We start from the raw sequence: 21,683 nt of genomic DNA, 5'->3' as shown, positions 1-21,683 counted from the left end.
CCTGTCCCATCCACCTCCAGAACTGCTGGTTTTGGTGATTCTGGACGATTCTCTCCTGCCCCATTCAAAATTCCTGGTTTTGGTGACTCCAGATTATCCTTTCCTGTCCTATCCGCTTCCAAAATTCCCAGCTGGGGCAATTCCAGATGGTTCTCTTCTATCCCTTTGGAAATTTCCTGTTTTGGTGATCCCAGTGCTCTGCTGCCTCCATTTTCCTCATCTCTCCCTTCCTGAAAAAACACATTAAACCCCAGTTTGGGAAGTTTTTCCCTCTGCTGGGTGTTCACACCATGCTGGAGTTTTTCCGTACCTGTGGGGATCCGGGTCCAGCCTCTCCCACAAGGATTCTGCCTGGATCTGCCTGGCCCCTGCTGTTCTCACTGTTGGAGCCAGGAAATTCCGTGGGGTTGGATCCGGGGGGATCCAGCCCAGGTCGCTCCCAGCTCCCTCCCGTTACCTCGCCTCGTCCATCCCGGCAGGATCTTCCTTAGGATCGCTGCTCTGGGAAGGAACGGGCACGGCCGAGCCAGCAGCTCCCGGTTCCTCCTTCAGGATCCGCTTGGCTTTGGGAGCGTGGAATTTCCTGTCGCCTGCTGTGGGGGGAGAAGGGAGTCTCGGTTTGGGTGTGGGGAGATCCCGGTTGGGTGGGAAGGGTCATCGTGGGACCCAAACTGGGACATTTCGGCGTTTTTCTGTTACCTGAGGGTTGTGTTCTGCGCTTCCCCATCCCGACGCTACCTGAGGAGGGACAAGGAGCAGCTCCGAATTACCCCAGCTCCCCATTGCTCCCACTCCCCTCAGAGCCCCCCATTTCCCCTCAGGGCCCAGCCGCCATTTTCGCCCCGAGCCCTCCACCCCGTCTGCCCAAAAATATCCCCCATCTCCCCCAAAGGCGCAACAGCAGCAGCAATCCCCTCAAGCCCTCAGGGCCAAAGGTGAAAACCGTGGCATTTCCGCCGATTTCCACCGCATTTTCCACCTCGGGACAATGTCCCCACCGCTCCCCTCACGTTTTTCCCGCCTTTTCCCTGCCCGCGGGGCACGCCGGGAGTTGTAGTTCTGCCGCGCCGCCAAGCGAGGCGGAACGGCGGCGGTTTTTGCGACAGCGGCTTTTGCGACGTGGGCGCAGTAAAGCGCGGGGTGTTGACAGCGGCCGGCGGAGCAGGAAGTGAGTGGGGATAAACCGGGATAAACCGGGATAACCGGGATAACCGGGATAACCGGGGTCGGGGGTGAGGCGCGGCAGAGCGCCCGCGGAGGGGTGCGGGGTGACGGTGCCTTGTGGGTGCCCCGGGAGCGGGGAAAGGGCGGTTTGGCCTTGCGGGGTCCGACCGGGGAGGGGCGGGGGGACCGAGTGAGGGGACACCGGGATGCTGTGGGGGCTCTGAGGGTGGCTGGGGTTTTACGGGGGGCTCGGAGGGTGGCTGGGGCTTTACGGGGGGTGTGCTCACGGCCGGGTCACCCCCTGTTCCCCAGCCGGACCCCGAGCCATGAGCCGAGCCAGGAGGGTCCCGGGCCGCGGGGCCGCCGTGGCCAGGCAGGTGCGTGCGACCCCCGCGACCCCTGCTCCGGATCCGGGGGGGGAATTGTCGCCTCCTCCGGGTCCCGGGATCCCCTCGCTGCCCCCTCAGCAGTGTCACCCCCCCTCAGATGGGGCTGCTGGCGGATCCCGGGGATGGCGGCGGGGATGGGGATGGGGACGCGGCGCTGGAGGCTGAGCTGCTGCTGCTGCTGGGGGGCCGGGAGGCGCCGGACGGGGGGGAACCGCCCCCCCAGCAAGGTAAATCCCCTTCCCTGGACCCCCTGAACGGGATCAGCCTCCCCCAAATGGGTTTGTGACCCCCCTGTTCTCCCGCAGATCTGGCAGCAGTGGAGGCTCTGGCCAAGCTCTGCCTGCGGGACCCCCCGGAGGAGGAGGAGGAGGAAGGGGAGGAAGATCTGGAGAACGAGGAGGAGCTGCTGGTGAGGGGGACAGGGGGGTCCTGAGCCTGGAAAAGGGGATCCCTGCCCCAGGCAAGGGCTGATTGCCAGGATGTCCAAGCAGGCAGAGCTGCAGGAGGTGCTGGAGGAGGGGTCCGGGAACGGAGGCGCTGCAGAGACCCCGCAGGTACAGCCCGGGGGATCCCGGTTTTGGGGGATCCCAGCCCGGGTGATCCCAGCCTGGGTGATCCCAGCCTGGGTGATCCCAGCCCGGGTGATCCCAGCCCAGGGGATCCCGGCCCCGGGGGATCCCAGCCCCGGGGGATCCCAGCCCCGGATGATCCCAGCCCCGGGGAATCCCAGCCCGGGGTGATCCCAGCCCCGGATGATCCCAGCCCCGGGGAATCCCAGCCCGGGGTGATCCCAGCCCCGGGGTGATCCCGGTCCTGGGTGATCCCAGCCCTGGGTGATCCCAGCCCAGGGAGATCCCAGTCCCGATCAATCCCAGGGTGGATCCCAGCGAGTCCCGGTGATCCAGTGTTCCCGGTGATCCCAGCAGGGTCCCAGTGATCCGGTGCTCCCGGTGATCCGGTGCTCCCGGTGACCCGGTGCTCCCGGTGATCCGGTGCTCCCGGTGATCCGGTGCTCCCGGTGATCCAGTGCTCCCAGTGATCCGGTGTTCCCGGTGATCCGGTGCTCCCGGTGACCCGGTGCTCCCGGTGATCCGGTGTTCCCGGTGGTCCGGTGCTCCCGGTGACCCGGTGTTCCCGGTGACCCGGTGCTCCCGGTGATCCGGTGTTCCCGGTGCTCCGGTGTTCCCGGTGATCCGGTGCTCCCGGTGATCCGGTGCTCCCAGTGATCCGGTGTTCCCGGTGCTCCCGGTGATCCGGTGCTCCCGGTGCTCCGGTGCTCCCGGTGATCCGGTGCTCCCGGTGATCCGGTGTTCCCGGTGACCCGGTGCTCCCGGTGCTCCGGTGCTCCCGGTGATCCGGTGCTCCCAGTGACCCGGTGCTCCCGGTGATCCGGTGTTCCCGGTGATCCGGTGCTCCCGGTGCTCCGGTGTTCCTGGTGATCCGGTGTTCCCGATGATCCGGTGTTCCCGGTGATCCGGTGTTCCCGGTGATCCGGTGCTCCCGGTGACCCGGTGTTCCCGGTGATCCGGTGCTCCCGGTGCTCCAGTGTTCCCGGTGATCCGGTGCTCCCGGTGCTCCGGTGTTCCCGGTGATCCGGTGCTCCCGGTGATCCGGTGTTCCCGGTGATCCGGTGTTCCCGGTGATCCGGTGACCCGGTGCTCCCGGTGATCCAGTGCTCCCGGTGCTCCGGTGTTCCCGGTGATCCGGTGCTCCCGGTGATCCGGTGTTCCCGGTGATCCGGTGTTCCCGGTGATCCGGTGCTCCCGGTGATCCGGTGATCCGGTGTTCCCGGTGATCCGGTGCTCCCGGTGATCCGGTGCTCCCGGTGATCCGGTGCTCCCGGTGCTCCGGTGCTCCCGGTGACCCGGTGCTCCCGGTGATCCGGTGTTCCCGGTGATCCGGTGCTCCCGGTGATCCGGTGCTCCCGGTGCTCCGGTGCTCCCGGTGTCCCCGCAGGAGCCCGCGGCTGCCGGGGCGCTGCTGGCCGAGCTGTCGGAGCGGGCGGAGCTGTACCGGGCGGCCATCGGGAGCGAGAACGGGAGCGGGGCCCGGCTCCGGCGCCTCCAGCGGGGCCTCAAGGTGGGTCCGAACAGGAACCACGCCTGATCCCTCTGCCCTTAAAACTCCCGGAATTTCCTTGGTTTCGTGCTGCTTTTCCCGGTGCTGAGCAGCTTGTCTCAGTTCTGAACGTGTTTTATCCAGCTTTGCCTGAGTGTGGGTGGTTTTACCCTGTTTTTTCCAGTCCTGAGCCCAGCTTTATCTCACTTTTCCCAGTTTCATTCCGATGAAATTACATTTCATTCCGTTCACTTATTTTGTTCTCTTCCCCTCAGTTCTGAGCCCCGTGCTGTCCCATTTTCTGACTGCAGATCCCCGTTTCACCCCACCCTCCCCATCTCTGCCCCCGTTTCACCCCGTTCCTCCAGGTTTTCACGGTTTCCCCCCTCCCCCTTTGCCCCCAGACCCTGGAGCAGATGCTGGACTCCGTCCGCAGCGGGAAGCCGATCGACGAGGCCGAGATTCCGCCGCCGGTGGCCGTGGGGAAGGCGGGGGGAGCCCCTGGGCCACCTCCCCCCGTGAGCCCTGCGGCCCCAGAGCAGCCCCCAGCCCCACAGACCCCCCCAGCCCCACAGACCCCCCCAGCCCCAAATCCCAGCCCAGATCCCAGCCCAGATCCCAGCCCAGATCCCGGCTCGGCGCCGGCGCTCCGGGTCCGGCTCCAGGAGCTGCAGAAGGAAGCGCTGGCGGCCAAACGCCGCGGGGACACGGCCGTGGCCCTCGAGCACTTCAGGGCAGCCAAGGTACCCCCAGGATTCCCAGGATCCCCCTGGATCTCTCTGTTTCTGGGCCCTGCCGTGCCAGAATTCCTGTTTTCCTGTGGTTTTCCAGAGGCTGGAGGTGCAGCTGGAGGCGCTGGGGCAAGGCCGTGCTCCGCCAGCCCCTGGTGAGACCCCAGTCCCGACAGAGAGAGTTTGAGCCCCCGTTTTGGGGTCCTGCAGGTTCTGTGGGATCTGACTCTCCCTTCCTGCAGATCCACAGCCAGAGGAGCCGAAGGCTCCGCTCCCGAGGGATTCACCGGCGAGGGATCCACCGGCCACCAGCCCAGCCACCGGTCAGCCTGGTCACTCCCTGGGGAGGGGGACGGGGAGGAAAAGGGGGATTTGTTGGGATTTTCCCGTTTTCCTGGCCCAGAGGCGCCGCGGGCGCCGCGGGACGTGCGGGAGGCGCTGGAGCAGCGCATGGAGCGGTACCGGGCGGCCGCGGCCCAGGCCAAGGACAGCGGGGACGGCAGGAAGGCGCGGATGCACGAGAGGATCGTCAAGGTGGGAGAGACACAGCCCAGAACGGGGACCTCAGTCCCAGAGCAGAGATCCCAATCCCAGAGCAGTGATCCCAATCCCAGAGCAGTGATCCCAATCCCAGAGCAATGATCCCAGTCCCAGAGCAGCGATCCAAATCCCAGAACAATGATCCCAATCCCAGAGCAGCGATCCCAATCCCAGAACGGCGATCCCAATCCCAGAGCAATGATCCCAATCCCAGAACAGCGATCCCAATCCCAGAACAGCGATTCCAATCCCAGAGCAATGATCCCAATCCCAGAACAGTGATCCCAATCCCAGAACAATGATCCCAATCCCATAACAGCCATCCCAATCCCATAACAGCGATCCCAATCCCAGAGCAGCGATCCCAATCCCAGAACAATGATCCCAATCCCAGAACAATGATCCCAATCCCAGAACAGCGATCCCAGTCCCAGAGCAGCGATCCCAATCCCAGAACAGTGATCCCAGTCCCAGAGCAGTGATCCCAGTCCCAGAACAGTGATCCCAATCCCAGAGCAGTGATCCCAATCCCAGAACAACGATCCCAATCCCAGAACAGCGATCCCAGTCCTGCCCTGGGGGGAGCCCAGTCCTGCTGTGGCTGCTCCCGATCCCAGAACAGCATCCAGACGATCCCAGTCTGGCCCCAGTGCTCCCAGTCCCAGAACAATGATCCCAATCCCAGAACGGGGACCTCAGTCCCAGAACAGCGATCCCAGTCCCAGAACAGCGATCCCAATCCCAGAGCAATGATCCCAATCCCAGAACAGCGATCCCAGTCCCAGAGCAATGATCCCAATCCCAGAACAGCGATCCCAATCCCAGAACAGCGATCCCAATCCCAGTACAGTGATCGCAGTCCTAGAACAGTGATCCCAATCCCAGAATGATGATCCCAATCCCAGAATGATGATCCCAATCCCAGAACAATGATCCCAATCCCAGAACAATGATCCCAATCCCAGTACAGTGCTCCCAATCCCAGAGCAGTGATCCCAGTCCCAGAACAGCGATCCCAATCCCAGAACAGCGATCCCAATCCCAGAGCAGTGATCCCAGTCCCAGAACAGCGATCCCAGTCCCAGAGCAATGATCCCAATCCCAGAACAGCGATCCCAATCCCAGAACAGCGATCCCAGTCCCAGAGCAGTGATCCCAATCCCAGAACAGCGATCCCAATCCCAGAGCAATGATCCCAATCCCAGAACAGCGATCCCAATCCCAGAACAGCGATCCCAGTCCCAGAGCAGTGATCCCAGTCCCAGAACAGCGATCCCAATCCCAGAGCAGTGATCCCAATCCCAGAACAGCGATCCCAATCCCAGAACAGCGATCCCAGTCCCAGAACAGCGATCCCAGTCCCAGAACAGCGATCCCAATCCCAGAACAGTGATCCCAGTCCCAGAACAGCGATCCCAATCCCAGAACAGTGATCCCAATCCCAGAGCAGCGATCCCAATCCCAGAGCAGTGATCCCAATCCCAGAGCAGTGATCCCAATCCCAGAACAGTGATCCCAATCCCAGAGCAGTGATCCCAATCCCAGAGCAGTGATCCCAGTCCCAGAGCAGTGATCCCAATCCCAGAGCAGCGATCCCAATCCCAGAACAGCGATCCCAATCCCAGAACAGCGATCCCAGTCCCAGAGCAGAGATCCCAGTCCCAGAGCAGTGATCCCAATCCCAGAGCAGCGATCCCAGTCCCAGAGCAGTGCTCCCAATCCCAGAACAGCGATCCCAGTCCCAGAGCAGCGATTCCAATCCCAGAACAGCGATCCCAATCCCAGAACAGCGATCCCATTCCCAGAGCAGCGATCCCAATCCCAGAACAGTGATCCCAATCCCAGAACAGCGATCCCAATCCTAGAGCAGCGATCCCAATCCTAGAGCAGTGATCCCAGTCCCAGAGCAATGATCCCAGTCCCAGAACAGTGATCCCAGTCCCAGAACAGTGATCCCAATCCCAGAGCAGCGATCCCAATCCCAGAGCAGAGATCCCAGTCCCAGAACAGCGATCCAAATCCCAGAGCAGCGATCCCAGTCCCAGAACAATGATCCCAGTCCCAGAGCAGCGATCCCAGTCCCAGAACAGTGATCCCAATCCCAGAGCAGCGATCCCAATCCCAGAACAATGATCCCAATCCCAGAACAGCGATCCCAATCCCAGAGCAGCGATCCCAATCCCAGAGCAGTGCTCCCAATCCCAGAGCAGTGATCCCAATCCCAGAACAGTTATCCCAACCCCAGAACAGCGATCCCAATCCCAGAACAGTGATCCCAATCCCAGAGCAGCGATCCCAATCCCAGAACAGCGATCCCAATCCCAGAACAGCGATCCCAGTCCCAGAACAGCGATCCCAGTCCCAGAACAGCGATCCCAATCCCAGAACAGCGATCCCAATCCCAGAACAGCGATCCCAGTCCCAGAGCAGCGATCCCAGTCCTGCCCTGGGGGGAGCCCAGTCCTGCTGTGGCTGCTCCCGATCCCAGAACAGCATCCTGACGATCCCAGTCCGACCCCAGTGCTCCCAGTCCCAGAGCAGCGATCCCAATCCCAGAACAATGATCCCAATCCCAGAACAGTGCTCCCAATCCCAGAACAGCGATCCCGATCCCAGAGCAGCGATCCCAGTCCCAGAACAGCGATCCCAATCCCAGAACAGTGATCCCAGTCCCAGAGCAGCGATCCCAATCCCAGAACAGTGATCCCAATCCCAGAACAGCGATCCCAATCCCAGAACAGCGATCCCAATCCCAGAGCAGTGATCCCAATCCCAGAACTGTGATCCCAATCCCAGAGCAATGATCCCAGTCCCAGAACAGCAATCCCAGTCCCAGAACAGCGATCCCAGTCCCAGAACAGCGATCCCAATCCCAGAACAGCGATCCCAGTCCTGCCCTGGGGGGAGCCCAGTCCTGCTGTGGCTGCTCCCGATCCCAGAACAGTGATCCCAGTCTGACCCCAGTGCTCCCAGTTCCCCCGTGGTCCCCCTGACCCCTCTGTGCCCCCCCAGCAATACCAGGCTGCCCTCCGTGCCCACAGCGCCGGCAAAGCCGTGGATCTCTCGGAGCTGCCCGTTCCCCCAGGTTCGTTCTGCCTCCCTGACCCATGGAGGGGGGACAGTGGGGGTGGGAAGCTCCCGTTGCCACCAGAATTCCCCCTTTTCCAGGCTTCCCCCCCATCCAGGGCGCGGAGATCCCGCTGGAGCCGAGCATTTCTGGGATGCTGGAGGCGGCCTTGAAGCTGGCAGGGCCGGAGCAGGAGGAGGAGGAGGAGGAGGCAGAGGAGGAGGGGAACAGCAAGGCGGCCGAGGTGGGGTTTGGGGGGCCCAGGGAGTTTGTCAGGGGCAGTTCCCAGGTGGAACATTTCCAGTGATTGTTCCCAACACCATCCCACAGCTCCAGGTGCAGCCCAGCGCTCCCCCCGCGCCCCCTCCCAAGCAGCCGCCGCCCCCGCGGAATTCCCAACCAGCTCCCAAACCCACTGGAAAAGGTACAGGGGGGACTGAGGGCAGGGAGGGCAGGGTGAGGGCAGCGTGCTGACCCCCGAGCCCCCCTCCCAGCCCAGCAGCAGCTGGAGTTCCTGGAGCTGCGGCGGAGGCAGCTGGCGCAGGCCGCGCTGCGCGCCAAGCGCCGCAACGACCTGGAGGGAGCCAAGCTGCTGCTGCGCCGGGCCAAGGGCATCGAGGGGCTCATCGGGGCCGCTCGTGGGGGGCTCCCCGTGGACATTGCCCAGGTGAGGGGGCTGTCTGTGCCCGGCCCAGCATCCCTGTCCCCTCGGGGTCGCGCTGCTGGAATCCCTCGCCATCCCAAATCCCGTCACAGGTCCCCGAGGTGCCCCTGGACGGGGCTGAGTTCGAGCTGGGGCCGGGCCAGGGGCGTCCCCTGCCCCCCGAGGCTGCCAAGGCCTTCCTGCAGCTGGCGGGGGCCCTGAGGAAGCAGCACCAGGTGAGGGGAAACCCCAAAAATTGGGGAGGGGGACAACCCCAAAAACCAGGGCGGTGTCCCAAAAACCAGGGCAGTATCCCAAAAACCAGGGGAGTATCCCCAGGAATTGAGGGGACTGGGGGATCACGCTAAAGAGGGGCACTCCAGGACATTAGATGGATGTGGAAAACTTATTTCTCTCCTTCCTTTTCCTCTTGTCCCTCTTCCTTGTCTCCTTTTCCCTCTTTTTCTTCCTTTTCCTCCTTATTCCTCTTGCTTTTTCATTTTTCTCTTTTTCCTTTTCTCTTTTTCATTTTTCTCTTTTTCATTTTTCTCTTTTTCATTTTTCTCTTTTTCATTTTTCTCTTTTTCATTTTTCTCTTTTTCCTTTCCTCTTTTTCCTTTTTCTCTTTTTCATTATTCTCTTTTTCCTTTTCTCTTTTTCATTTTTCTCTTTTTCATTTTTCTCTTTTTCCTTTTTCTCTTTTTCATTTTTCTCTTTTTCATTTTTCTCTTTTTCGTTTTTCTCTTTTTTGTTTTTCTCTTTTTCGTTTTTTTCTTTTCCGTTTTTCTCTTTTTCCTTTTCTCTTTTTCGTTTCTCTCTTTTTCATTTTCTCTTTTTCATTTTTCTCTTTTTCATTTTTCTCTTTTTCCTTCTTCTCTTTTTCATTTTTCTCTTTTTCGTTTTTCTCTTTTTCGTTTTTCTCTTTTTCGTTTTTCTCTTTTTCATTTTTCTCTTTTTCCTTTTCTCTTTTTCATTTTTCTCTTTTTCATTTTTCTCTTTTTCCTTTTTCTCTTTTTCATTTTTCTCTTTTTCCTTTTCTCTTTTTCCTTTCTCTTTTTCATTTTTCTCTTTTTCATTTTTCTCTTTTTCCTTTTTCTCTTCTTCCTTTTCTCTTTTTCATTTTTCTCTTTTTCATTTTTCTCTTTTTCATTTTTCTCTTTTTCCTTTTTCTCTTTTTCATTTTTCTCTTTTTCCTTTTCTCTTTTTCCTTTCTCTTTTTCATTTTTCTCTTTTTCATTTTTCTCTTTTTCCTTTTTCTCTTCTTCCTTTTCTCTTTTTCATTTTTCTCTTTTTCATTTTTCTCTTTTTCCTTTTTCTCTTTTTCCTTTTTCTCTTTTTCATTATTCTCTTTTTCATTTTTCTCTTTTTCATTTTTCTCTTTTTCATTTTTCTCTTTTTCCTTTTTCTCTTTTTCGTTTTTCTCTTTTTCCTTTTCTCTTTTTTGTTTCTCTCTTTTTCATTTTTCTCTTTTTCATTTTTCTCTTTTTCCTTTTTCTCTTTTTCATTTTTCTCTTTTTCCTTTTCTCTTTTTTGTTTCTCTCTTTTTCATTTCTCTCTTTTTCATTTTTCTCTTTTTCATTTTTCTCTTTTTCCTTTTCTCTTTTTCATTTTTCTCTTTTTTCATTTTTCTCTTTTTCATTTTTCTCTTTTTCCTTTTTCTCTTTTTCCTTTTCTCTTTTTCATTTTTCTCTTTTTCCTTTTCTCTTTTTCATTTTTCTCTTTTTCATTTTTCTCTTTTTCATTTTTGTCTTCTTCCTTTTCTCTTTTTCATTTTTCTCTTTTTCATTTTTCTCTTTTTCCTTTTTCTCTTTTTCGTTTCTCTCTTTTTCATTATTCTCTTTTTCATTTTTCTGTTTTTCGTTTCTCTTTTTCCTTTTTCTCTTTTCCTTTTTTCCTTCCTTTCCTTTTTTCTCCTTTTACTTCCTTTTTTTCCGCCTTCTCCCTCACTCCTGCTCCTCTCCTCCTCTCCCCCCAGATGTGTCTCACCTACTGCCGACAATTTGCTCAGCTGGGGAACATCTCCGAGACCACCAGGTGAGGGGGGATCTTCCTCCTGCTTTGGAGAGGAGGAGGAGCTGATCCTGGGGGCGGGGAGTCCCCATGCCGGTGTGGGGGGGGTCACCTGTCCAGGTGTGTCCCCCCAGGTGCGAGGCGCTGGCCGAGGAATGCCGGCGGCACATGGAGACGCTCCGGAGGGAGCACGGCCGGGGGGCGCCGCCCCCAAAGCCCCGCTACGAGCAGAGAACCTTCAGCGTCATCAAGTGAGGGGGGGTCTCACCTGGGGGGGGTGATATTTAACCTGGGGGGCGTCTGACACGTCCCCCCTCCCCTGCAGGATGTTCCCAGAGCTCAGCAGCAGCGACCTGGAGCTGGGGATTGAGAGAGGGATCGGCTTCCCAGTGCCCGCAGGTGAGAGGCTGGGGGGACTGGGAGTGTCCAGCTGGGAGTGTGGCCGGGGGCAGGCGCCCACCCAGCGCCCCGTGTCCCCCCAGGTGTGACCGCTGCTGACCTGGACACCTTCGTGCGCTTCGAGTTCCCCCACCCCAGTGCGGTGAGCAGAGCCCCAGTGACCCCCCCGGGCCCTGTCCCCTGCTCTGTGTCCCCTCGGGACCCCCCCACCCCCTGTCCCCTGCTCTGTGTCCCCTGGGACCCCTCCCGCCCCTGTCCCCTGCTCTGTGTCCCCTGGGACCCCCCGGCCCCTGTCCCCTGCTCTGTGTCCTCTGGGACCCCCCCTGTCCCCTGCTCTGTGTCCCCTGGGACCCCCCCCCACCCCCTGTCCCTTGCTCTGTGTCCCCCGTGACCCCCTCACCCCGTGTCCCCTGCCCCGTGTCCCCTCAGGACCCCCCTGCCCCGTGTCCCCTGCTCTGTGTCCCCTGGGACCCCCCCCCCACCCCGTGTCCCCTGCTCTGTGTCCCCTGGGACCCCCCCCCCACCCCGTGTCCCCTGCTCTGTGTCCCCTCGGGACCCCCCGGCCCCTGTCCCCTGCTCTGTGTCCCCTGCTCTGTGTCCCCCGTGACCCCCCGGCCCCTGTCCCCTACTCTGTGTCCCCAGTGACCCCCCCTCATTGTCCCTGTCCCCTACTCTGTGTCCCCAGTGACCCCCCCACCCCGTGTCCCCTGCTCTGTGTCCCCTGGGACCCCCCCCCACCCCGTGTCCCCTGCTCTATGTCCCCTCGGGTCCCCTGAGACCCCTGTCCCCTGCTCTGTGTCCCCAGTGACCCCAGTGACCGCCCCACCCCCTGTCCCCTGCTCTGTGTGTCCCCTCGGGACCCCTCCCACCCCGTGTCCCCTGCTCTGTGTCCCCTGCTCTGTGTCCCCAGTGACCCCCCCACCCCGTGTCCCCTGCTCTGTGTCCCCTGGGACCCGCCCCCACCCCGTGTCCCCTGCTCTATGTCCCCTCGGGTCCCCTGAGACCCCTGTCCCCTGCTCTGTGTCCCCAGTGACCCCCCCGCCCCCTGTCCCCTGCTTTGTGTCCCCTGGGACCCTCCCGCCCCCTGTCCCCTACTCTGTGTCCCCTGGGACCCCCTCCCACCCCGTGTCTCCTGCTCTGTGTCCCCTGGGACCCCCCCTGTCCCCTGCTCTGTGTCCCCAGTGACCCCCCGACCCCTGTCCCCTGCTCTGTGTCCTCTGGGACCCCCCCTGTCCCCTGCTCTGTGTCCCCTCGGGTCCCCTGGGACCCCCGTGCCCCATGTCCCCTGCTCTGTGTCCCCTCGGGTCCCTCCCACCCCCTGTCCCCTGCTCTGTGTCCCCTGCTCTGTGTCCCCAGTGACCCCCCGGCCCCTGTCCCCTGCTCTGTGTCCCCTGAGACCCCAGTGACCCTCCCGCCCCCTGTCCCCTGTTCTGTGTCCCCTGGGACCCCAGTGACCCCTCCTACCCCCTGTCCCCTGCTCTGTGTCCCCTCGGGTCCCCCCCTCATTGTCCCTGACCCCTTCTCTGTGTCCCCAGTGACCCCCCGGCCCCTGTCCCCTGCTCTGTGTCCCCAGTGACCCCCCCACCCCCTGTCCCCTGCTCTGTGTCCCCAGTGACCCCTGGGACCCCCCCCACCCCGTGTCCCCTTCTCTGTGTCCCCTCGGGACCCCAGTGACCCCCTCCCACCCCGTGTCCCCTGCTCTGTGTCCCCAGTGACCCCCCCACCCCATGTCCCCCGCCCTGTGTCCCCTCCTCTGTGTCCCCTCGGGTTCCCTGGGACCCCTCCCACCCCGTGTCCCCTGCTCTGTGTCCCCTCGGGTCCCCCTCCCACCCCCTGTCCCCTGCCCCGTGTCCCCAGTGACCCCCCCTCATTGTCCCTGCCCCCCCCGCAGGAGGAGGCGCAGCGGGACAAGACCGGTGTGGTCAAAAGCACGGATTGTCCCGGTAAATCCTGGGAATGGGGGGGGTGCGGGGGTGTCCCCGGGGCTGTCACCCCACTGTGCTCCCCCCTCCCCAGAATTCCGGGCGCGGTTCCGGCTGCGGCTGCTCCGCGGGCACCGGGGGCTGCGGAGGCTCCTGAGCTCCCGCGGGATCAAGTTCGAGGTGACCCAGAAAGGGTACGGGGCGAGTCCGGGGGGAGGGAATGACACGGGAAAACCGCAGGGAAAACCCCGTGGGAAATACGGGAAATGTGGGAAATAACGGGGGGAATGAGGTGGGAAATGTGGGAGATGCAGGGAATGGGAAAAGTGGCAGAGGAAACGTGGAAAGTGCAGAAAACAGGGAAAGAAAACGGCGCAGGAGCTGCGAAAAATACAATTGGAAATACACAACGTATGGAAAGTAACACTGAAAATAGCACAGGGAAGAGAAAATACAGAGAAAAGCATAGAAAACACGGAACTCGAGCTGGAAAATCCACACGCAAAGCGGTGCCAGAGGGGCTGGACAGCGCCTCTGGAGCGCAGCAATTCCCGATTTCCCGGGATGTTGGTGGGGCAGGGGTTCGCTCCCCGCTGCTGTCCGGCGGTGCCGACCCTGGCTCGGTTCGCAGGGGTCTGTTCCGGCCGGAGCGGGCTCTGGGCTCGGCGCAGCTGCGGCTGGAGGGGCTGGAAGGGGCGTGCGAGCTGCGGGAGCAGCTGGAGGTGAGGGGACGCTCCGCGCTTCCCTGGCATCCCCCGTGCCTCGGTCCCGGCGAGTCCCGGCGGTTCCGCGGCAGCTCCTTCCTGCTCCCAGCGCTTCCCCCGCAGCTTTCTCCCGTTCCCGATCGTTCCCCGCTCCCACCGGCGCCGCCGTTCCCGTTTCCCATCCCCAGCTTTCCCCCCGTTTCCCCCGTTCCCGCTCCCACCGGCGCCGCCGTTCCCGTGTCCGCAGCTTTCCCCCATCCCCAGCTTTCCCCCGTTCCCGTGTCCCACCCCCGTTTCCCCCCCGTTTCCCCCCGTTCCCGTCCCCACCGCCTGTGCCGTTCCCGTGTCCGCAGCGCTCCCATCCCCAGCTTTTCCCCCCGTTCCCCCTCGTTCCCGTCCCCACCGCCTGTGCCGTTCCCGTGTCCCACCCTAGTTTCCCCCCGTTCCCGGTCGTTCCCCCCGTTCCCGCTCCCACCGCCTGTGCCGTTCCCGTGTCCCACCCCAGCTTTCCCCCCGTTCCCGGTCGTTCCCCCCGTTCCCGTCCCCACCGGCGCCGCCGTTCCCGTGTCCGCAGCGCTCCCATCCCCAGCTTTCCCCCGTTCCCGTGTCCCCCCCCCAGCTTTCCCCCCGTTCCCGGTCGTTCCCCCCGTTCCCGCTCCCACCGGCGCCGCCGTTCCCGTGTCCGCAGCGCTCCCATCCCCAGCTTTCCCCCGTTCCCGTGTCCCACCCCAGTTTCCCCCCGTTCCCGGTCGTTCCCGGTGGTTCCCGGTCGTTCCCGCTCCCACCGCCGTTGCCGTTCCCGTGTCCGCAGCGCTCCCCCCGTTCCCGGTCGTTCCCGGTCGTTCCCGCGCCCACCGCCGTTGCCGTTCCCGTGTCCCACCCTAGTTTCCCCCCGTTCCCGGTCGTTCCCCCCGTTCCCGTCCCCACCACCGCCGGTGCCGTTCCCGTGTCCCCCGCAGCTGCTGGACGGGCGGCGCCGCACGGGCGGGCGGCTCGAGGTGTGGGTGCGGATCCGGGAGCCGCTGGGCGCGCAGCGGCAGCTGGAGCCGCGCTCCGAGCGCTGGCTGGTGCTGGAGCCGAGGGCCGAGCCCACGGTGAGTGCGGGGACCCCCCGGGACCCCCCCCGGGGCTAACCGGGGCTAACCGGGGCTAACCCGGCGCTCGTCCTGCTCAGGTCGCCGTTCCCAAACCGAGCGTGGCGGCCCCGAAGGACGGGAGCGGCAGGTGAGGGGTGCGGGGTGCCGGGGTTCCGGGGGCAGAATTGGGGTGCGGATGTGGCTGGGAAGCTCTGGGACCCCTCCCCACTCCCCTCCGCCGATGTCCCGGAGCCGCTCTGGGTTTTCCAGGGGTTCCCCCCCCTCTTTTGTGCCCACCCCGATCCCTTTTCCCAGATCCGCCCCGACCTTCCCGAGCCTCAACCTGCTGCTGTTTGACCGGGAGCGCCTGGAGCGGAAGGTGAGCGGCGCTTCGGGGAGCGGGGGAGGGCGGGCAGCCCCGGGGGTGCCCCTGACCCCCCGATTGTCGCCGTCCCCCTCCCCAGATGGTTCCGTTCGGCCGCGCCGGGCGCCCGGTGCCCCCCGAGCTGCGGCAGCAGCACCAGGACCTGCTCCGGCGCATCCAGGGGCTGCGGACCCGGCTGCAGGCGGGGGACCCCCAGTTCCGCAAGGGTGAGAGGGGGCTTGGGCTGCCCTGAGCCCCAAAAATCCTCTTTTCCTTGTTTTATTCCCTGGTGTATCCCGGTTTTTCCCCGTTGCAGAGTACGCGGAGCACCTGGAGCGGCACCTGCGGCTCTACACGGAAGCTGCGCGGCGCCTCGGCACCCAGGGAGAGCGGGTGAGACCCGGGCCCGGCACCCCCGAGCCGGGGGGACACCCCCAGACCCTCCTCAGCACCCCCAAATCCGCCCCAGAAATCCTGGGCTACCTCCAGATCTTGGCACCTCCCAATTCCCGGTGCCCTCTAAATCCCTGCTGCCCCCCAAAACCTGATGTCCCCCTCAAATTCCTGGTGCCCCCCAAACCCTCCTCAGCCCCCCCAAATCCTGCTGCCCCTTTCAGAATCCGGGGCTCCCCCAGACCCTGGAGACCCCCAATTCTGGTGGCAACCCCCAAATCTTGGTGCCCTCACAGTTTGTGTTCCCGTTCCCCAATTCCTGATTCCTCCCCAACACTGGTGACCCCCAAATTCCTGATGAGACCCCCAAATTCCCGATATGACCCCCAAATTCCTGCTGTCCACCCAACCCTGATGCCGCCCAAATTCCTGGTGTGCCCCCCAAATTCCCGATGTAACCCCCAAATTCCTGATATGACCCCCAAATTCCCGATGTGACCCCCAAATTCCTGATGTGACCCCCAAATTCCCGATATGACCCCCAAATTCCCGATGTGACCCCCGAATTCCCAGTGTGACCCCCAAATTCCTGCTGTCCACCCAACCCTGATGCCCCCCAAATTCCTGCTGTTCCCCCAACCCCGTGGGGCAGTTTTGGGGTCCCACTGATCCCCCTCCCCACAGGAGGCAGCCAAGGAGGCTCTTTACAAGCGGAACCTGGTGGAGAGCGAGGTGAGGACCCCGAGGGGGTGGAATTTGGGGGTCCCCCGGCCCTCCCTGCCCCCCCTCGCCCCTCCCTCACTGCCCTCTTCTCTTCCAGCTCCAAAAGCTCCGTGGATGAGTCCCCCCAGTCCCGGGGCTGGGACCATGTGGGGTTCCAGGGAGGCTCAGAGGACGCCCCCCCTGCTTTGGGGGGGCTCTGGGAACACCCCCCCATGCCCACTGTGACAATCACAGGGATCAGAGCTGCTAAACCCCCCCCCAATCCCCCAGGGGTGACAGGGGGGGACAGGGTGACACTGTGGCCCCCAAGGACAGGGTGACACTAATCCCCCCCCAGTGACAGGGTGACACTAATCCCCCCCCCCCCATCACAGGGTGATTCCAATCCCCCCAATGACAGGGTGACACCGATCCCCCCCCCAATGACAGGGTGACATTGCCCCCCCAAATCACAGGGTGACACGGACTCCTCCCCGCCTGGGTCCACGTGTCCCCCCCAAAGCACTTTTTCCCCACCCCCCTCGACCCCCCCCACCAAAGCGGATCCCCCCCAAGTGCCTGTAGGGGAGGGGCTGTTCCGGACGCTCTCACAAATTATAAAGTTTTTAAGAAGGAAAACGCGGATTTTGGTGACTCCCGTTGCGCCCCGTCCTCGTCGCGTCCCCGAGTTGTCAATCATGACAATGGCTCCGCCCACTCAGGGGATCGGCCCCGCCCACCCCAGGGACCGCCCCCGCCGCTGCCCCGTTTCCATGGCAACCCCGCCAGAACGGACAGGCGTGGGCAGCAGCCAATCTGATTGCGCCTGCTGCGTTGCCATTGGTCGCATCGCCGCGTGGGGGCGGAGCGCGCTGGGGATTGACGGGTGGTTCAGCCAATGAGATGCGCGGGCTGTGCGTCAGTAGCCACTGGGAGCGCGGTGTGGGCGGGGCGGCGGCGGCGTGCGGCGCGCCGGAAGCGGCCGGTCCGGGAAAATGGCGCCGAGCTCGAAAGCGGAGCGGGGCGGCCCCGGGGGGAAACGGGGGGCGGCGGGGGGAACCGGGGCCGGGGCCGCACCCCGAGGCTGCCGCGACCACCTCGTGAGGCAGCTCGACCGCGTCCGGGTGAGCGGGAGCGGCTGAGGGGGCGGTGGAGGACTGAGGGAGGAGGTTCTGAGGGAGCCCTGAAGCGGCGGGTGCGGGGGGTCTCTGTGAGGGGACCCTGAGGGAGGGACGGGGGACCTGAGGGGACGCTGATCCAGGACATGGCGGGGGGCCCTGCAGGACGAAGGGCCCACTCTGAGGAGGCCCTGAGGGGGTTGCCGACACGGTGGAGAGTTTTTGTGGGTGCCCTGAGCTGGAGGTGTCCTGTGTGGGGGGCTGAGGGGCTGGAGGTGCGGGGGCAGCCCTGACCCGGGGGGGTTCTCTGGGGGATCGAAGGTCGCGGGCTGAGGGGCTGCGGGGGGCGGTGTGGGACCCTCTCCATCCTCCCTCAGCTCAGAGGGCCCTCACAGAGACTGCCCCGGCTGTTGGGGTGTCCCGACCCGCCGGTGCCCCCAGCCCAGCTCTGCCCCGGCTCTTGGGGGGCGTTCGAGGGTCCCGGCCCCCCTGTGCCTCCCCAGCTCGGTGTACAGCTCCTCCTGGCTGTGCGGGTCTGTGGGGAGGGTTAGGGGGGTCCCTGACCCTGCCGTGCCCCCCCAGCTCAGCTCTCCGCCCACCTGGGGGGGTGCTGGGGGGTCGCTGACCCCCCCGTGCCCCCCAGCTCAGTGGGCAGCTCTCCCCACGGCTGTTCCGGAAGCTTCCGCCGCGCGCCTGCGTCAGCCTCAAGAGCATCGTGGACGACGAGTTTCTGTGGGCAGGGTGAGGAGGGGTCCCCAACCCTGCGGGGGGACCCCAGACCTGCGGGGGGACCCCACTGTGTGCCCCCCACTCATTCCTGCGTTCCTGCCCTGTCCACTCTCCTCCCATTCTGTGTCTCCTCGGCATCTCCGTGTCCCCACGTGTCCCCATGTCCCCTCCTGTCCCCTCAGACACATCTTCCTGGGCTTCTCCAAGTGTGGCCGCTACGTCCTGTCCTACACCAGGAGCTCGGGGGATGACGACTTCTCCTTCTACCTGTACCACCTGTACTGGTGGGAGTTCAACGTGCACAGCAAGATGCGCCTGGTAGGGGTGGCACTGGGGACAGCACGGGGACAGCGTGGGGACAGCGCTGGGGTCACCACCGGGTCTCCCTGCCCGCTCACGGCCCCCCAGGTGCGCCAGGTGCGGCTGTTCCAGGACGAGGAGATCTACAGCGACCTTTACCTGATCGTGTGCGAGTGGCCGGGGGACAGCGACAAGGTCATCGTCTTCGGCTTCAAGTGGGTGTCCCCGCTGTCCCCGCCCCGCTGTCCCCGCTGTCCCCACGGTGACCCCGCTGTCCCCGCGCTGTCCCCAGCACGCTGCAGGTGAACATGATGCTGATGAGCGACGAGAACCACCGGGACGTGTACGTGAGCACCGTGGCCATGCCCCCGCCGTGGCACTGCCGCGCCTGCCGCCGCGCCACCGCGGCCCCCGGTGAGACCCCGACCCCCCGGGAGGCACTTGGGGTTTTTTTGGGGGGTCTCCCCAGTGCGGGGTGTGCCCTCTGACCCCCTCCCCGCCCGCAGGTGAGCCCCCCGCCGCCTGCCTGCGCCACGGCTTCCTGCTGCACACCAAGTTCCAGGTGGTCTATCCCTTCCCCACCTTCCAGCCGGCGTTCCAGCTGCGCAAGGACCACGTCGTGCTGCTCAACACCAGCTTCTCCCTCGTGGCCTGCGCCATCACCGTGCACCCCGCGGGTACCCCGGGACTCCCCGACACCCCCAGAGCCCCCCCAGAAAACCCCCAAACCCCCCCTGACCCCCCCTGACCCCTGCGCCCCCGCAGGTGACAGCAGCTCCCAGCAGATCCTCTACGAGCGCCGCAACGTTCCGGGTCCCAACCGGAGGGGGGAGAACGCCCCCCCACAACTCCCCGAGGAGCTGGAGGGGGCTGGGGGCGCCCCCCCGGCCGCGCAGCCCCCCCCAGGCGCCCCCCACCCCCCAGAGCTGCCCCCCGCGCCCCCGTCCCCCGCCGTGGCCAAGGCCAAGGAGTTCGTGGCCGACCTGTTCCGGAGGGCTCAGGGCGCTGGGGGGGGGTCTGGGGGGGCTCACGGGGAAGGGGGGGACGACCCCCCGCCCTCCCCCCGCGGGCCGCCCCCCGAGACCCCCCCCACAGTGCCCGGCAGCCCCCCGGGGGAGCCGCAGCCCCCCGGGAGCTCCCCCGAGCCCGGCTACGTCAACTACACCAAACTGCGCTACGTGCTGGAGCCCGGGGAGCCCCCCGTGGGTGAGTGGGGAGCCCCCCAAGGGGGTCTGGGGTGCCCCCCAAGGGGGTCTGCCCCCCCCTCCCCGTTTTTGGGGTGCCCCCTGACCCCTGCCTGCCCCCAGACCTGGAGGACGATAAAATCTCGCTGCCCTTCGTGGTGACCGACCTGAGCGGCCGCAGCCTGAGGCTCCTGCAGGACCGAGCCACGGCCCAGGTGGGCTCAGGGGACCCCCCAGACCCCCAGGGCAGCCCCGTGGGGGGGCGGGCAGAGCCCCGGTGACCCCCCCGGCCCCCCCAGGGGCAGTACCTGACGGTGGAGCAGCTCACGCTGGACTTCGAGTACGTCATTAACGAGGTGATTCGCAACGACGCCGCCTGGTCCCGCCAGTTCTGCTCCTTCAGCGACTACGACATCGTCATCCTCGAGGTGCTGGGACCCCCCAGGGCTTTCCGGACCCCCCCTCGAATGGGGGGATCCCCCTCACCCTTCCCTGCACCCCCAGGTGTGCCCTGAGACCAACCAGGTGGTGATCAACATCGGGCTGCTGCTGCTGGCCTTCCCGTCCCCCGACGAGGAGGGGCAGCTCCGGTGAGAGGGGTGAGGGGGTCCCGGCGCTCCCTCGGAGCCCCCCCGGTGCTGACCCCCCCCTCCCCAGCCCCAGGACGTACCACACGAGCCTCAAGGTGGCCTGGGACCTCAACAGCGGCACCTTCACCACGGTGGGTGTGGGGGACCTCACCGAGGTCAAGGGGCAGACCAGGTGAGCAGGACGGGATTTCGGGGTGCTCTGAGCAGCTGGGGGGGATTTGGGGAGCTGAGGTGGGGGGGATCTGGGGGGATTTGGGGGAATTGCAGGCGGTTTTGGAGAGCTGGGGGGGATCTGGGTGGGCCGTGGGTGAATTTGGTGCCTTGAGGAGGATTTGGAGTTTCTGGGCGGTGATTTTGGGGTGATTTGTGGTGCTCAGGTGGGCTGGGGGGAGCTGGTTCCATTCTGGGGAACCCCTGGAGCAGTTTGTGGTACTGGGGGGGCTCAGGGACCCTCCCCAAATCCGCTGTGCCCCCCCTGGACCCTCCCCCAAACCTCCCCGAGCCCCCCTTGGGCAGCAGCTGCTCTGGGCACCCCGGGCTCCCCTTGGGGGGGTCTGGGGGTGCCGTGGGGGGTCTGGGGGCGCCGTGGGGGGGCCCGGGGGTCCCCCCAGCCCCCCCGTCCTGCCGTGGCAGTGGCAGCGTGTGGAGCTCGTACCGCAAGGGCTGCGTGGACACCGTGATGCGCTGGCTCGTCCCCGAGGGGCCCGGCCGCGGCGTGCACAGGATGACCAACGAGGCCCTGCACAAGGGTGGGGTCTGGGGTCCCTGCAGGGGCGGGGGGCATCGCGGGGGGGGCAGAGGAGGGTTCTGGAGGGGTCTGGCGGTGCAGGGGGGTCCCAGGGGGGTTTGGGTGTTCCTGGGGCTGCCCCAGGGGAGGCGTGGGGGGGATCTGAGAGTTCCCAGAGGGAGTTTGGGGACATTTGGGGAGGGGTCCTGGCTGAGCTGGGGGGTTTGTGCCTGGGTCTGGGGTCTGCCCCTCCCCATGGTTGCTTTTCTCCCCCTCCAGGCTGTTCCCTGAAGGTTCTGGCGGACAACGAGCGCTACACCTGGATCGTGCTGTGACACCGGGATCGTGCTGGGACACCTGGATCGTGCTGGGACACCTGGGACACGGACACAGCCCCAACCGCCCCCTTGTTCGGGGCCATTTGTTTCCTCTTTTTTTGACTTTTTTTTGTTTTGTTTTTTGTTTTTTTTCTCTTTTTGCCATTCAGTGTTTTGTCAGGGGTGGGGAAGGGTCACTCCAATCCCTCTCCCCAAAATAAAATTTCCATTTCCACACTTTGGCCGTTTGGTTCAGTGGGATTTGGGGCTCGTTCTGGGGTTCTCAGGGCAGGGTTTGGGTGACTCCTGCACTTTGGGGTGCCCCGTTTGCTGTGGGGGATCCGGGATTCGCCCCCCGGCGCAGGCAGGGCCGGGCAAACACCGCAGTTGGTTTTTATTCCTTTTACAAAGAAGCTACAAAAGGTAAAAAACAGCGTCTGCAAGGAGGGGGAGGGGCGGGGGGGGGGCGCGGGGGGGGGGCGGGGGGATCCCAACCCACCCCCGGAGCCCCCCCCAAATTCCAGGTTTGGCTTAATTTCCACACAGGCGGCCACGG

At 63.4% G+C, this 21,683-nt stretch overlaps 2 protein-coding genes across 2 annotated transcripts; both read left to right on the top strand.

Annotated features, from left to right (window-relative positions):
- Positions 1–1,015: 1,015 nt before the first annotated feature.
- Positions 1,016–16,831, top strand: CC2D1A (coiled-coil and C2 domain containing 1A). Its single transcript, XM_033083826.2, has 29 exons — positions 1,016–1,168; positions 1,477–1,541; positions 1,651–1,780; positions 1,859–1,962; positions 2,045–2,107; positions 3,510–3,632; positions 4,016–4,354; positions 4,443–4,497; positions 4,585–4,665; positions 4,746–4,876; positions 7,895–7,967; positions 8,051–8,193; positions 8,280–8,373; positions 8,444–8,616; positions 8,706–8,828; positions 10,568–10,626; positions 10,737–10,853; positions 10,928–11,001; positions 11,085–11,143; positions 12,893–12,944; positions 13,018–13,117; positions 13,555–13,645; positions 14,587–14,721; positions 14,802–14,851; positions 15,019–15,082; positions 15,168–15,294; positions 15,384–15,460; positions 16,145–16,192; positions 16,281–16,831. Exons 2-29 carry the CDS (start codon positions 1,491–1,493, stop codon positions 16,299–16,301), a joined length of 2,757 nt encoding a protein of 918 aa, XP_032939717.1. The 5' UTR covers positions 1,016–1,168; positions 1,477–1,490; the 3' UTR covers positions 16,302–16,831.
- Positions 16,832–17,157: 326 nt separating this feature from the next.
- On the top strand, positions 17,158–21,364 carry DCAF15 (DDB1 and CUL4 associated factor 15). The gene is made up of 13 exons (XM_033083664.1): positions 17,158–17,286; positions 17,924–18,021; positions 18,192–18,327; positions 18,418–18,524; positions 18,602–18,723; positions 18,816–18,986; positions 19,075–19,515; positions 19,617–19,708; positions 19,793–19,921; positions 19,998–20,083; positions 20,151–20,255; positions 20,717–20,832; positions 21,090–21,364. The coding sequence occupies exons 1-13, from the start codon at positions 17,158–17,160 to the stop codon at positions 21,143–21,145; spliced, it is 1,788 nt and encodes a 595-aa protein (XP_032939555.1). The 3' UTR covers positions 21,146–21,364.
- Positions 21,365–21,683: the final 319 nt, after the last annotated feature.

Source organism: Catharus ustulatus, chromosome 33 (assembly GCF_009819885.2).
Source record: "Catharus ustulatus isolate bCatUst1 chromosome 33, bCatUst1.pri.v2, whole genome shotgun sequence".
Lineage (NCBI taxonomy): Eukaryota > Metazoa > Chordata > Aves > Passeriformes > Turdidae > Catharus > Catharus ustulatus.
Note: the sequence above shows the minus strand (reverse complement) of the source record. Positions and strands in the feature narration are given on the sequence as shown.